Genomic DNA, 12,941 nt, shown 5'->3' with positions numbered 1-12,941 from the left:
GGCGACTAGAGGCTTTTCACTAACTTCATTAACAACAAGCGATTATTATTATTATTTGCTATGCATTTTGCCTCCACTACTGCCGACAGCAGTGAGTTCTCCTCATTTGGGACAATAAATTGCTCCTTAATTTCCTGTTGGATTTATTCATGGCTAATATATATTTACAGCCTCCAGTCACAAGTGCAAATACCTTCTCTGTGTCAACTCTATCAATCCTCTTCATAATCTTTAAGCTCTTGAGCAGATCACCCTCAGCCATCTCTTTCCTGGAGAAAAGAGCCTCATCTGAACAATCTTTTCTGCTAAGTTATAACTCTCCTTTCTGGTATTCTCCTTGTAAAACTTTATTTTTTATATATATATGTTTCTTCAATACTTGTTCATGATTCCATTATGTGGAGACCAGAGCTGTGCACAGGACTCCCAAGTGTGATCTAACCAAGGTTCGATACTCGTTGAACATGATTTTACAGCTTTTTGATCTATCCCTTTGGAACTAATCCCCAGTGCGTTGTTTTTTTAAATGACCTTAAGCCACTTGGCTACTTTTAGTGAGTTGTGTATCTATACCTCCAGATCCCTTTGCTCCTCTGTCCTGTGTAGATTCTCTGACATTAAATGCCAGCATCAAAGCACAGTAGTAGAATATATATTTTCTGCTTTAAACCATAACAGGCAATTTATCCGCAAGTTGTCAAAACGGTGTGAAATCGAGAAATTTTCTGACGTACAGAGGTTTCTTTGCATTGTTGAGAGAGAAGCTTGGAGACACAAAACTAAGGTGCAGTAGTGCCTACTCTGGCAAGAGGGTATAATTATAGTATAACCTGTTTCATAGAATCATAGAATTTACAGTGCAGAAGGAGGTCATTCGGCTCATCAAGTGTGCACCAGCCCTTAGAAAGAGCATCCTACTTAAGCCCACGCCTCCACCCTATCCCTGTAACCCAGTAACCACTAAGTAACAAAGTGATAACCAGCGGTTAGCACTGCTGCCTCACAGCTCCAGGGTCCCACGTCCAATTCCGGCCTCAAGTGACTGGAGTTTACACATTGTCCCCGTGTCTGCGTGGGTTTCCTCAAGCTGCTCCGGTTTCCTCCCGCAGTTCAAAGATGTGCAGGTTAGGTGGATTGGCCATGATAAATTGCCCCTTAAGTGACCAAAATGTTAGGTGGTGGTACAGGGTTATGGGGATAGGTGGAAGCCTGGGGTTAAGTAGGGTGCTCTTTCCAAGGGCTGATGCAGACTCAATGGGCTGAATGTCCTTCTCCTGCACTGTAAATTCTATGAAATGTTCCAAACTATATTCTGATTATATTTGCCTTTCATTTTCAAAGTTATTTTAGAACTCCGTTTTGGTTTTCAACCTGATTTCTGCTGTCATGATTGAAACCACCATTTTGCGCACTCCTGATGTGGGTTGCGATGTTGAGGGAGGCAGTGCATTTAAGTGCCTTCGCTAGCTCCCTATCTATTATCGGAGGGACATCTCTTACCAGTAGAGAGATGTAACTGCTGCAGCATCCTCACCTATATGTCGGGACTCTGCTGAGTAAGAGACTTAATCTCCAGCCCCTGTTCTCTTTTAATCTTGTAAACCCACTTGAAAGAACCGGTGTGTGGGCGTGGCTCCAGTAACATGGAGTATTCCGTTAGCAGAGAGAGTGCGCAAGGACATTTATCCCACCTCTCTGGAACGGTTATGTAGCAGAGGGTTGCATTAAACCCCCTCCACAGTATTTGCAGCACTCCATTTTGTCTTGACACAATACCTGTTGGCACCGAGGGATTTGACCCTTCCCAATAACTCCTACTGCCCAGGCTTAATTCCAGCCATCTCGTAAATAAAATCCCAATGTTGGACGTGACATTTGGATCAGATTTGAAGGCCTGTTATCAGATAATATTTGTATTGATGTGTGTGTAATGCCCAAAGTCACCAGATGGGGGTGACATTGCATTCCTGGAGCCATGAACATCACTCGTGCTGTTTTCACTGGTGTTTCTTTGGGGATGAGCTGCTTCCTGCCTTGCACACTCTAGCCAGCGGCATGGAAAATCCTGATTTCACACATCGTTTTCTGGCTGTTGACATTGCCAGAATGGACCAGTCAGCCAGCGCCAACCGCCATTCACAGTTGGCCAGGGACTCCATATCCGATTCTGATTAAGTGACTGAGAACCGAGGGGTTGAGCCAATTACAGTGACCTGACAGCTCCAGGTCTCAGCCTCCGAGACACGCCCAGCTTCCTCAGCGCACAAGGCGTCGCTCAACATCCCAACAGGTCCACATGTTGGTCAGTAATTCTATATTCCCTGCGGCATGACTGAAAGCCGTTTGAAACTTTGTGTGAGGTTTGACTCCTTTGCCCGCTTGGTGTCAGCTGTGGCTCAGAGGGCAGCACTTTCTCTTCTGATTTAGTAGGTCGCTGGTTCAAGACTCATAATAATAATGATCTTTATTAGTGTCACAAGTAGGCTTACATTAACACTGCAATGAAGTTACTGTGAAAAGCCCCTAGTTGCCACACTCCGGCGCCTGCTCGGGTACACTGAGGGCGAACTCAGAATGTCTAATTCACCTAACAGCACATCTTTCGGGACTTGTGGGAGGAAACTGGAGCGCCCCGGACCCACGTAAGGGCACAAGGCTGTTGCTCCCAGTGTGATACTGAGGGGGCGCTGCACTGTCGAGAGGTGTTCAGCCCTATCTGCCCCTTTAGATGGACATGAATTATTTTGAGGCGCCATTCAACGTGCAGACGCGTTCTCCCAGGTGTTCTGGCCAATATTCATCCCCCTAACCAACACCCAAGGAGGATTAGCTGGGCATCATGGTTGTCTGTGTGAACTTACTGTGCAAATCAGCTGCCACCTTCCCTACATTACAACAGTAACTATACCTCAAAAGTAGATCATTGGCTGCAAATAAATTTTGAGATGTTCCATGGTCGCCGGTGGTGGGAGTGAGGTTGTGAAGCGGGCTACTTTTAGCTCAGTTGGTTAGAGTGTGATGCAATGATGCTCATAGTGTGGGTTCGATCCCCATACCGGTTGCTGTACTACATGGAGGCCTGCCTTCTCTCCTTGTCCCAACCCTTGTGGAGTGGTTCCCCTCAAGCTTTACATAACCAATTGTGTCTCTCTAATGCCTATGCTCCTTTATCGACTAATTACTCGCATACACTCAAGTCTCTCTTTCTTTCGTGTTGCAGGCCATAGGCGGGTACAGAGCTGAGGAAGCTGTGGAACTGTTAAAGACCTTCTACAAAGCTGAAAACCCCAATGGTTTGTATTCTCTAGTTGCCCGTTTGTACAATATTGATATGTTTAAACACATAAAAAACAATTTTCAAGCTGCACTCATAAAAAAACTAATTTCCTATTTACACAACAGCCCCGAAATCCAAAGTACGGAAGAAGCAATGAATGTGACCGCGATGCTGATGTCACTGAGAGGGATTCTGCACAGATTCACCGGCTGAGGGAAAAACACTGAGAAAGTATTTACACCGACTGGCCAATGGAAAGAACCATTCGACATTGAGTGGGGAGGGGGTGGCGTGGGGAAGAGATAGGGGTGGGATTTGTTTAAAGCCGGGATTCATGAGCAATAGCTGTGCGTCTGTGTCTGAATCTCCCTATGTCTGTGTCTGTGTCTCACTCAGCCTCACTGTGTCTCAGTCTGTCTCGCTGTGTCTCAGCCTCACTGTGTCTCAGCCTCGCTGTGTCTCAGTCTGCCTCACTGTGTCTCAGCCTCGCTGTATCTCAGTCTGCCTCACTGTGTCTCAGCCTCGCTGTGTCTCAGCCTCGCTGTATCTCAGTCTGCCTCACTGTGTCTCAGCCTCGCTGTGTCTCAGCCTCACTGTGTCTCAGCCTCGCTGTGTCTCAGCCTCGCTGTGTCTCAGCCTCGCTGTGTCTCAGTCTGCCTCACTGTGTCTCAGCCTCGCTGTGTCTCAGCCTCACTGTGTCTCAGTCTGCCTCGCTGTGTCTCAGCCTCACTGTGTCTCAGCCTCGCTGTGTCTCAGCCTCACTGTGTCTCAGCCTCGCTGTGTCTCAGCCTCACTGTGTCTCAGCCTCGCTGTGTCTCAGCCTCGCTGTGTCTCAGCCTCGCTGTGTCTCAGTCTGCCTCACTGTGTCTCAGTCTGCCTCACTGTGTCTCAGTCTACCTCACTGTGTCTCAGTCTGCCTCACTGTGTCTCAGCCTCACTGTGTCTCAGTCTGCCTCACTGTGTCTCAGCCTCGCTGTGTCTCAGCCTCGCTCTGTCTCAGCCTCGCTCTGTCTCAGTCTGCCTCACTGTGTCTCAGTCTACCTCACTGTGTCTCAGTCTGCCTCACTGTGTCTCAGTCTACCTCACTGTGTCTCAGTCTGCCTCACTGTGTCTCAGCCTCGCTGTGTCTCAGTCTGCCTCACTGTGTCTCAGCCTCGCTGTGTCTCTGCCTCACTGTGTCTCAGTCTGCCTCACTGTGTCTCAGCCTCGCTGTCTCTCAGTCTCACTGTGTCTCAGTCTGCCTCGCTGTGTCTCAGCCTCACTGTGTCTCAGCCTCGCTGTGTCTCAGCCTCGCTGTGTCTCAGCCTCGCTGTGTCTCAGTCTGCCTCACTGTGTCTCAGCCTCCCTCGCTGTCTCTCAGTCTCACTGTGTCTCAGTCTGCCTCACTGTGTCTCAGCCTCGCTGTGTCTCAGTCTCACTGTGCCTCAGTCAGCCTCGCTGTCTCTCAGTCTCACTGTGTCTCAGTCTGCCTCACTGTGTCTCAGCCTCGCTGTGTCTCAGCCTCGCTGTGTCTCAGTCTCACTGTGCCTCAGTCAGCCTCGCTGTCTCTCAGTCTCACTGTGTCTCAGTCTGCCTCACTGTGTCTCAGCCTCGCTGTGTCTCAGCCTCGCTGTGTCTCAGTCTCACTGTGCCTCAGTCAGCCTCGCTGTCTCTCAGCCTCGCTGTGTCTCAGTCTGCCTCACTGTGTCTCAGCCTCACTGTGCCTCAGTCAGCCTCGCTGTGTCTCAGCCTCGCTGTGTCTCAGCCTCACTGTGTCTCAGCCTCGCTGTGTCTCAGCCTCACTGTGTCTCAGCCTCACTGTGTCTCAGCCTCACTGTGTCTCAGTCTCACTGTGTCTCAGCCTCGCTGTGTCTCAGCCTCGCTGTGTCTCAGCCTCGCTGTGTCTCAGCCTCGCTGTGTCTCAGCCTCGCTGTGTCTCAGTCTCGCTGTGTCTCAGCCTCGCTGTGTCTCAGTCTCACTGTGTCTCAGCCTCACTGTGTCTCAGCCGCACTGTGTCTCAGCCTCACTGTGTCTCAGTCTGCCTCACTGTGTCTCAGCCTCGCTGTGTCTCAGCCTCGCTGTGTCTCAGCCTCACTGTGTCTCAGCCTCGCTGTGTCTCAGCCTCGCTGTGTCTCAGCCTCGCTGTGTCTCAGCCTCGCTGTGTCTCAGCCTCACTGTGTCTCAGTCTGCCTCACTGTGTCTCAGCCTCGCTGTGTCTCAGCCTCACTGTGTCTCAGCCTCACCGTGTCTCAGCCTCGCCGTGTCTCAGCCTCGCTGTGTCTCAGCCTCGCTGTGTCTCAGCCTCACTGTGTCTCAGCCTCACTGTGTCTCAGCCTCGCTGTGTCTCAGCCTCGCTGTGTCTCAGCCTCGCTGTGTCTCAGCCTCGCTGTGTCTCAGCCTCGCTGTGTCTCAGCCTCACTGTGTCTCAGTCAGCCTCACTGTGTCTCAGTCTGCCTCGCTGTGTCTCAGTCTGCCTCGCTGTGTCTCAGTCAGCCTCGCTGTGTCTCAGCCTCGCTGTGTCTCAGTCTGCCTCACTGTGTCTCAGCCTCGCTGTGTCTCAGCCTTGCTGTGTCTCAGCCTCGCTGTGTCTCAGCCTCGCTGTGTCTCAGCCTCGCTGTGTCTCAGTCTGCCTCGCTGTGTCTCAGCCTCGCTGTGTCTCTGCCTCACTGTGTCTCAGCCTCACTGTGTCTCAGCCTCGCTGTGTCTCAGCCTCACTGTGTCTCAGCCTCGCTGTGTCTCAGCCTCGCTGTGTCTCAGCCTCGCTGTGTCTCAGCCTCACTGTGTCTCAGCCTCCCTCGCTGTGTCTCAGCCTCGCTGTGTCTCAGCCTCACTGTGTCTCAGCCTCCCTCGCTGTGTCTCAGTCTCGCTGTGTCTCAGTCTGCCTCGCTGTGTCTCAGCCTCGCTGTGTCTCAGCCTCGCTGTGTCTCAGTCTGCCTCACTGTGTCTCAGCCTCGCTGTGTCTCAGCCTCACTGTGTCTCAGCCTCGCTGTGTCTCAGTCTGCCTCACTGTGTCTCAGTCTGCCTCGCTGTGTCTCAGCCTCACTGTGTCTCAGCCTCGCTGTGTCTCAGTCTGCCTCGCTGTGTCTCAGTCTGCCTCACTGTGTCTCAGTCTACCTCACTGTGTCTCAGTCTACCTCACTGTGTCTCAGTCTGCCTCACTGTGTCTCAGCCTCACTGTGTCTCAGTCTGCCTCGCTGTGTCTCAGTCTGCCTCACTGTGTCTCAGTCTACCTCACTGTGTCTCAGTCTACCTCACTGTGTCTCAGTCTGCCTCACTGTGTCTCAGCCTCACTGTGTCTCAGTCTGCCTCACTGTGTCTCAGTCTACCTCACTGTGTCTCAGTCTACCTCACTGTGTCTCAGTCTGCCTCACTGTCTCTCAGTCTCACTGTGTCTCAGTCTGCCTCGCTGTGTCTCAGCCTCACTGTGTCTCAGCCTCGCTGTGTCTCAGCCTCGCTGTGTCTCAGCCTCACTGTGTCTCAGCCTCACTGTGTCTCAGTCTGCCTCGCTGTGTCTCAGCCTCGCTGTGTCTCAGTCTGCCTCACTGTGTCTCAGCCTCGCTGTGTCTCAGCCTCACTGTGTCTCAGCCTCGCTGTGTCTCAGTCTCATTGTGTCTCAGTCTGCCTCACTGTGTCTCAGCCTCGCTGTGTCTCAGCCTCGCTGTGTCTCAGCCTCACTGTGTCTCAGTCTGCCTCGCTGTGTCTCAGCCTCGCTGTGTCTCAGCCTCACTGTGTCTCAGTCTGCCTCACTGTGTCTCAGCCTCGCTGTGTCTCAGCCTCGCTGTGTCTCAGCCTCGCTGTGTCTCAGCCTCACTGTGTCTCAGCCTCGCTGTGTCTCAGCCTCACTGTGTCTCAGTCTGCCTCGCTGTGTCTCAGTCTGCCTCACTGTGTCTCAGCCTCACTGTGTCTCAGCCTCGCTGTGTCTCAGTCTGCCTCGCTGTGTCTCAGTCTGCCTCGCTGTGTCTCAGCCTCACTGTGTCTCAGTCTGCCTCACTGTGTCTCAGCCTCGCTGTGTCTCAGCCTCACTGTGTCTCAGCCTCGCTGTGTCTCAGTCTCACTGTGTCTCAGCCTCGCTGTGTCTCAGTCTCATTGTGTCTCAGTCTGCCTCACTGTGTCTCTGCCTCACTGTGTCTCAGCCTCGCTGTGTCTCAGCCTCGCTGTGTCTCAGCCTCACTGTGTCTCAGCCTCGCTGTGTCTCAGCCTCACTGTGTCTCAGTCAGCCTCGCTGTGTCTCAGCCTCACTGTGTCTCAGCCTCGCTGTGTCTCAGCCTCACTGTGTCTCAGTCAGCCTCGCTGTGTCTCAGCCTCGCTGTGTCTCAGCCTCGCTGTGTCTCAGCCTCGCTGTGTCTCAGCCTCACTGTGTCTCAGCCTCGCTGTGTCTCAGCCTCGCTGTGTCTCAGCCTCGCTGTGTCTCAGCCTCACTGTGTCTCAGCCTCACTGTGTCTCAGCCTCGCTGTGTCTCAGCCTCGCTGTGTCTCAGCCTCGCTGTGTTTCAGCCTCGCTGTGTCTCAGCCTCGCTGTGTCTCAGCCTCGCTGTGTCTCAGTCTGCCTCACTGTGTCTCAGTCAGCCTCACTGTGTCTCAGTCTGCCTCACTGTGTCTCAGTCTGCCTCACTGTGTCTCTGCCTCACTGTGTCTCAGCCTCGCTGTGTCTCAGCCTCCCTCGCTGTGTCTCAGCCTCGCTGTGTCTCAGCCTCACTGTGTCTCAGCCTCGCTGTGTCTCAGTCTCGCTGTGTCTCAGTCTGCCTCGCTGTGTCTCAGCCTCGCTGTGTCTCAGCCTCGCTGTGTCTCAGTCTGCCTCACTGTGTCTCAGCCTCGCTGTGTCTCAGCCTCACTGTGTCTCAGCCTCGCTGTGTCTCAGTCTGCCTCACTGTGTCTCAGTCTGCCTCGCTGTGTCTCAGCCTCACTGTGTCTCAGCCTCGCTGTGTCTCAGCCTCACTGTGTCTCAGCCTCACTGTGTCTCAGTCTGCCTCGCTGTGTCTCAGTCTCGCTGTGTCTCAGCCTCGCTGTGTCTCAGCCTCGCTGTGTCTCAGTCTGCCTCACTGTGTCTCAGTCTACCTCACTGTGTCTCAGTCTACCTCACTGTGTCTCAGTCTGCCTCACTGTGTCTCAGCCTCACTGTGTCTCAGTCTGCCTCACTGTGTCTCAGCCTCCCTCGCTGTCTCTCAGTCTCACTGTGTCTCAGTCTGCCTCGCTGTGTCTCAGCCTCACTGTGTCTCAGCCTCGCTGTGTCTCAGCCTCGCTGTGTCTCAGCCTCACTGTGTCTCAGCCTCACTGTGTCTCAGTCTGCCTCGCTGTGTCTCAGCCTCGCTGTGTCTCAGTCTGCCTCGCTGTGTCTCAGTCTGCCTCACTGTGTCTCAGCCTCGCTGTGTCTCAGCCTCACTGTGTCTCAGCCTCGCTGTGTCTCAGTCTCACTGTGTCTCAGCCTCGCTGTGTCTCAGTCTCATTGTGTCTCAGTCTGCCTCGCTGTGTCTCAGCCTCGCTGTGTCTCAGCCTCGCTGTGTCTCAGCCTCACTGTGTCTCAGTCTGCCTCGCTGTGTCTCAGTCTGCCTCACTGTGTCTCAGCCTCACTGTGTCTCAGCCTCGCTGTGTCTCAGTCTGCCTCGCTGTGTCTCAGTCTGCCTCACTGTGTCTCAGCCTCGCTGTGTCTCAGCCTCACTGTGTCTCAGCCTCGCTGTGTCTCAGTCTCACTGTGTCTCAGCCTCGCTGTGTCTCAGTCTCATTGTGTCTCAGTCTGCCTCACTGTGTCTCTGCCTCACTGTGTCTCAGCCTCGCTGTGTCTCAGCCTCACTGTGTCTCAGTCAGCCTCGCTGTGTCTCAGCCTCGCTGTGTCTCAGCCTCGCTGTGTCTCAGCCTCGCTGTGTCTCAGCCTCACTGTGTCTCAGCCTCGCTGTGTCTCAGCCTCGCTGTGTCTCAGCCTCGCTGTGTCTCAGCCTCACTGTGTCTCAGCCTCACTGTGTCTCAGCCTCGCTGTGTCTCAGCCTCGCTGTGTCTCAGCCTCGCTGTGTTTCAGCCTCGCTGTGTCTCAGCCTCGCTGTGTCTCAGCCTCGCTGTGTCTCAGTCTGCCTCACTGTGTCTCAGTCAGCCTCACTGTGTCTCAGTCTGCCTCACTGTGTCTCAGTCTGCCTCACTGTGTCTCTGCCTCACTGTGTCTCAGCCTCGCTGTGTCTCAGCCTCGCTGTGTCTCAGCCTCGCTGTGTCTCAGCCTCGCTGTGTCTCAGCCTCGCTGTGTCTCAGCCTCGCTGTGTCTCAGCCTCGCTGTGTCTCAGCCTGCCTCGCTGTGTCTCAGCCTCGCTGTGTCTCTGCCTCACTGTGTCTCAGTCTCACTGTGTCTCAGCCTCGCTGTGTCTCAGCCTCGCTGTGTCTCAGCCTCGCTGTGTCTCAGCCTCACTGTGTCTCAGCCTCACTGTGTCTCAGCCTCACTGTGTCTCAGCCTCGCTGTGTCTCAGCCTCACTGTGTCTCAGCCTCACTGTGTCTCAGTCTGCCTCGCTGTGTCTCAGCCTCACTGTGTCTCAGCCTCGCTGTGTCTCAGCCTCACTGTGTCTCAGCCTCGCTGTGTCTCAGTCTGCCTCGCTGTGTCTCAGTCTGCCTCACTGTGTCTCAGTCTACCTCACTGTGTCTCAGTCTGCCTCACTGTGTCTCAGCCTCACTGTGTCTCAGTCTGCCTCACTGTGTCTCAGCCTCCCTCGCTGTCTCTCAGTCTCACTGTGTCTCAGTCTGCCTCGCTGTGTCTCAGCCTCACTGTGTCTCAGCCTCGCTGTGTCTCAGCCTCGCTGTGTCTCAGTCTCGCTGTGTCTCAGCCTCGCTGTGTCTCAGTCTGCCTCGCTGTGTCTCTGCCTCGCTGTGTCTCAGCCTCGCTGTGTCTCAGCCTCGCTGTGTCTCAGCCTCGCTGTGTCTCAGCCTCACTGTGTCTCAGCCTCACTGTGTCTCAGTCTGCCTCGCTGTGTCTCAGCCTCGCTGTGTCTCAGTCTGCCTCGCTGTGTCTCAGTCTGCCTCACTGTGTCTCAGCCTCGCTGTGTCTCAGCCTCACTGTGTCTCAGCCTCGCTGTGTCTCAGTCTCACTGTGTCTCAGCCTCGCTGTGTCTCAGTCTCATTGTGTCTCAGTCTGCCTCACTGTGTCTCTGCCTCACTGTGTCTCAGCCTCGCTGTGTCTCAGCCTCACTGTGTCTTAGTCTGCCTCGCTGTGTCTCAGCCTCACTGTGTCTCAGTCTGCCTCGCTGTGTCTCAGCCTCACTGTGTCTCAGCCTCGCTGTGTCTCAGCCTCACTGTGTCTCAGCCTCGCTGTGTCTCAGCCTCACTGTGTCTCAGCCTCGCTGTGTCTCAGCCTCGCTGTGTCTCAGCCTCGCTGTGTCTCAGCCTCGCTGTGTCTCAGCCTCACTGTGTCTCAGCCTCGCTGTGCCTCAGTCTGCCTCGCTGTGTCTCAGCCTCACTGTGTCTCAGCCTCGCTGTGTCTCAGCCTCGCTGTGTCTCAGTCTGCCTCGCTGTGTCTCAGCCTCACTGTGTCTCAGCCTCGCTGTGTCTCTGCCTCACTGTGTCTCAGCCTCGCTGTGTCTCAGTCTGCCTCACTGTGTCTCAGCCTCACTGTGTCTCAGCCTCGCTGTGTCTCAGCCTCGCTGTGTCTCAGCCTCGCTGTGTCTCAGCCTCACTGTGTCTCAGCCTCACTGTGTCTCAGCCTCACTGTGTCTCAGTCTGCCTCACTGTGTCTCAGTCTGCCTCACTGTGTCTCAGTCTGCCTCACTGTGTCTCAGCCTCGCTGTGTCTCAGCCTCGCTGTGTCTCAGCCTCGCTGTGTCTCAGCCTCGCTGTGTCTCTGCCTCGCTGTGTCTCAGCCTCACTGTGTCTCAGCCTCACTGTGTCTCAGCCTCGCTGTGTCTCAGCCTCGCTGTGTCTCAGTCTGCCTCGCTGTGTCTCAGTCTGCCTCACTGTGTCTCAGCCTCGCTGTGTCTCAGCCTCACTGTGTCTCAGCCTCACTGTGTCTCAGTCTGCCTCACTGTGTCTCAGCCTCGCTGTGTCTCAGCCTCACTGTGTCTCAGCCTCGCTGTGTCTCAGCCTCACTGTGTCTCAGCCTCGCTGTGTCTCAGCCTCACTGTGTCTCAGTCTGCCTCACTGTGTCTCAGCCTCACTGTGTCTCAGTCTGCCTCACTGTGTCTCAGCCTCGCTGTGTCTCTGCCTCACTGTGTCTCAGCCTCGCTGTGTCTCAGCCTCGCTGTGTCTCAGCCTCGCTGTGTCTCAGTCTGCCTCACTGTGTCTCAGCCTCGCTGTGTCTCAGCCTCGCTGTGTCTCAGCCTCGCTGTGTCTCAGCCTCGCTGTGTCTCAGCCTCACTGTGTCTCAGCCTCGCTGTGTCTCAGCCTCGCTGTGTCTCTGCCTCACTGTGTCTCAGTCTGCCTCGCTGTGTCTCTGCCTCACTGTGTCTCAGTCTGCCTCACTGTGTCTCAGCCTCGCTGTGTCTCAGCCTCACTGTGTCTCAGCCGCGCTGTGTCTCAGTCTGCCTCGCTGTGTCTCAGCCTCGCTGTGTCTCAGCCTCGCTGTGTCTCAGCCTCGCTGTGTCTCAGTCTGCCTCACTGTGTCTCAGCCTCGCTGTGTCTCAGCCTCACTGTGTCTCAGCCTCGCTGTGTCTCAGCCTCACTGTGTCTCAGCCTCGCTGTGCCTCAGTCTGCCTCACTGTGTCTCAGCCTCGCTGTGTCTCAGCCTCACTGTGTCTCAGCCTCGCTGTGTCTCAGCCTCGCTGTGTCTCAGCCTCGCTGTGTCTCAGTCTGCCTCACTGTGTCTCAGCCTCACTGTGTCTCAGCCTCGCTGTGTCTCAGCCTCGCTGTGTCTCTGCCTCGCTGTGTCTCAGCCTCACTGTGTCTCAGCCTCACTGTGTCTCAGCCTCGCTGTGTCTCAGCCTCGCTGTGTCTCAGTCTCGCTGTGTCTCAGCCTCGCTGTGTCTCAGCCTCGCTGTGTCTCAGCCTCACTGTGTCTCAGCCTCGCTGTGTCTCAGCCTCGCTGTGTCTCAGCCTCGCTGTGTCTCTGCCTCGCTGTGTCTCAGCCTCGCTGTGTCTCAGCCTCGCTGTGTCTCAGCCTCACTGTGTCTCAGCCTCGCTGTGTCTCAGTCTCGCTGTGTCTCAGCCTCACTGTGTCTCAGCCTCGCTGTGTCTCAGCCTCGCTGTGTCTCAGCCTCGCTGTGTCTCAGTCTGCCTCGCTGTGTCTCAGTCTGCCTCACTGTGTCTCAGCCTCGCTGTGTCGCAGCCTCGCTGTGTCTCAGTCTGCCTCACTGTGTCTCAGTCTCGCTGTGTCTCAGCCTCGCTGTGTCTCAGCCTCACTGTGTCTCAGTCTGCCTCACTGTGTCTCAGTCTCGCTGTGTCTCAGCCTCGCTGTGTCTCAGCCTCGCTGTGTCTCAGTCTGCCTCACTGTGTCTCAGCCTTGCTGTGTCTCAGCCTCGCTGTGTCTCAGCCTCGCTGTGTCTCAGTCTGCCTCACTGTGTCTCAGCCTCGCTGTGTCTCAGCCTCACTGTGTCTCAGCCTCGCTGTGTCTCAGCCTCACTGTGTCTCAGCCTCGCTGTGCCTCAGTCTGCCTCACTGTGTCTCAGCCTCGCTGTGTCTCAGCCTCACTGTGTCTCAGCCTCGCTGTGTCTCAGCCTCGCTGTGTCTCAGCCTCGCTGTGTCTCAGTCTGCCTCACTGTGTCTCAGCCTCACTGTGTCTCAGCCTA

At 55.0% G+C, this 12,941-nt stretch overlaps 1 protein-coding gene across 7 annotated transcripts in view; it reads left to right on the top strand.

Annotated features, from left to right (window-relative positions):
* Nucleotides 1-12,941, top strand: part of adat2 (adenosine deaminase tRNA specific 2) — a 62,814-nt gene that overhangs the window by 25,081 nt on the left and 24,792 nt on the right. For 4 of the 7 annotated variants that reach the window (XM_038816789.1, XM_038816832.1, XM_038816839.1 and 1 more), the window contains 2 exons: nucleotides 3,221-3,293; nucleotides 3,403-3,508. In XM_038816789.1, coding sequence (XP_038672717.1) covers nucleotides 3,221-3,293; nucleotides 3,403-3,434 — 105 coding nt within the window. In that variant the 3' untranslated portion in view covers nucleotides 3,435-3,508. Of the gene's footprint in view, nucleotides 1-3,220; nucleotides 3,294-3,402; nucleotides 3,567-12,941 lie in introns of those variants that run through there. The other 3 variants (XM_038816808.1, XM_038816799.1, XM_038816816.1) reach the window with 3 other exon arrangements.

This window comes from Scyliorhinus canicula, chromosome 1, assembly GCF_902713615.1.
Source record: "Scyliorhinus canicula chromosome 1, sScyCan1.1, whole genome shotgun sequence".
NCBI classification, from domain to species: domain Eukaryota; kingdom Metazoa; phylum Chordata; class Chondrichthyes; order Carcharhiniformes; family Scyliorhinidae; genus Scyliorhinus; species Scyliorhinus canicula.
Note: the sequence above shows the minus strand (reverse complement) of the source record. Positions and strands in the feature narration are given on the sequence as shown.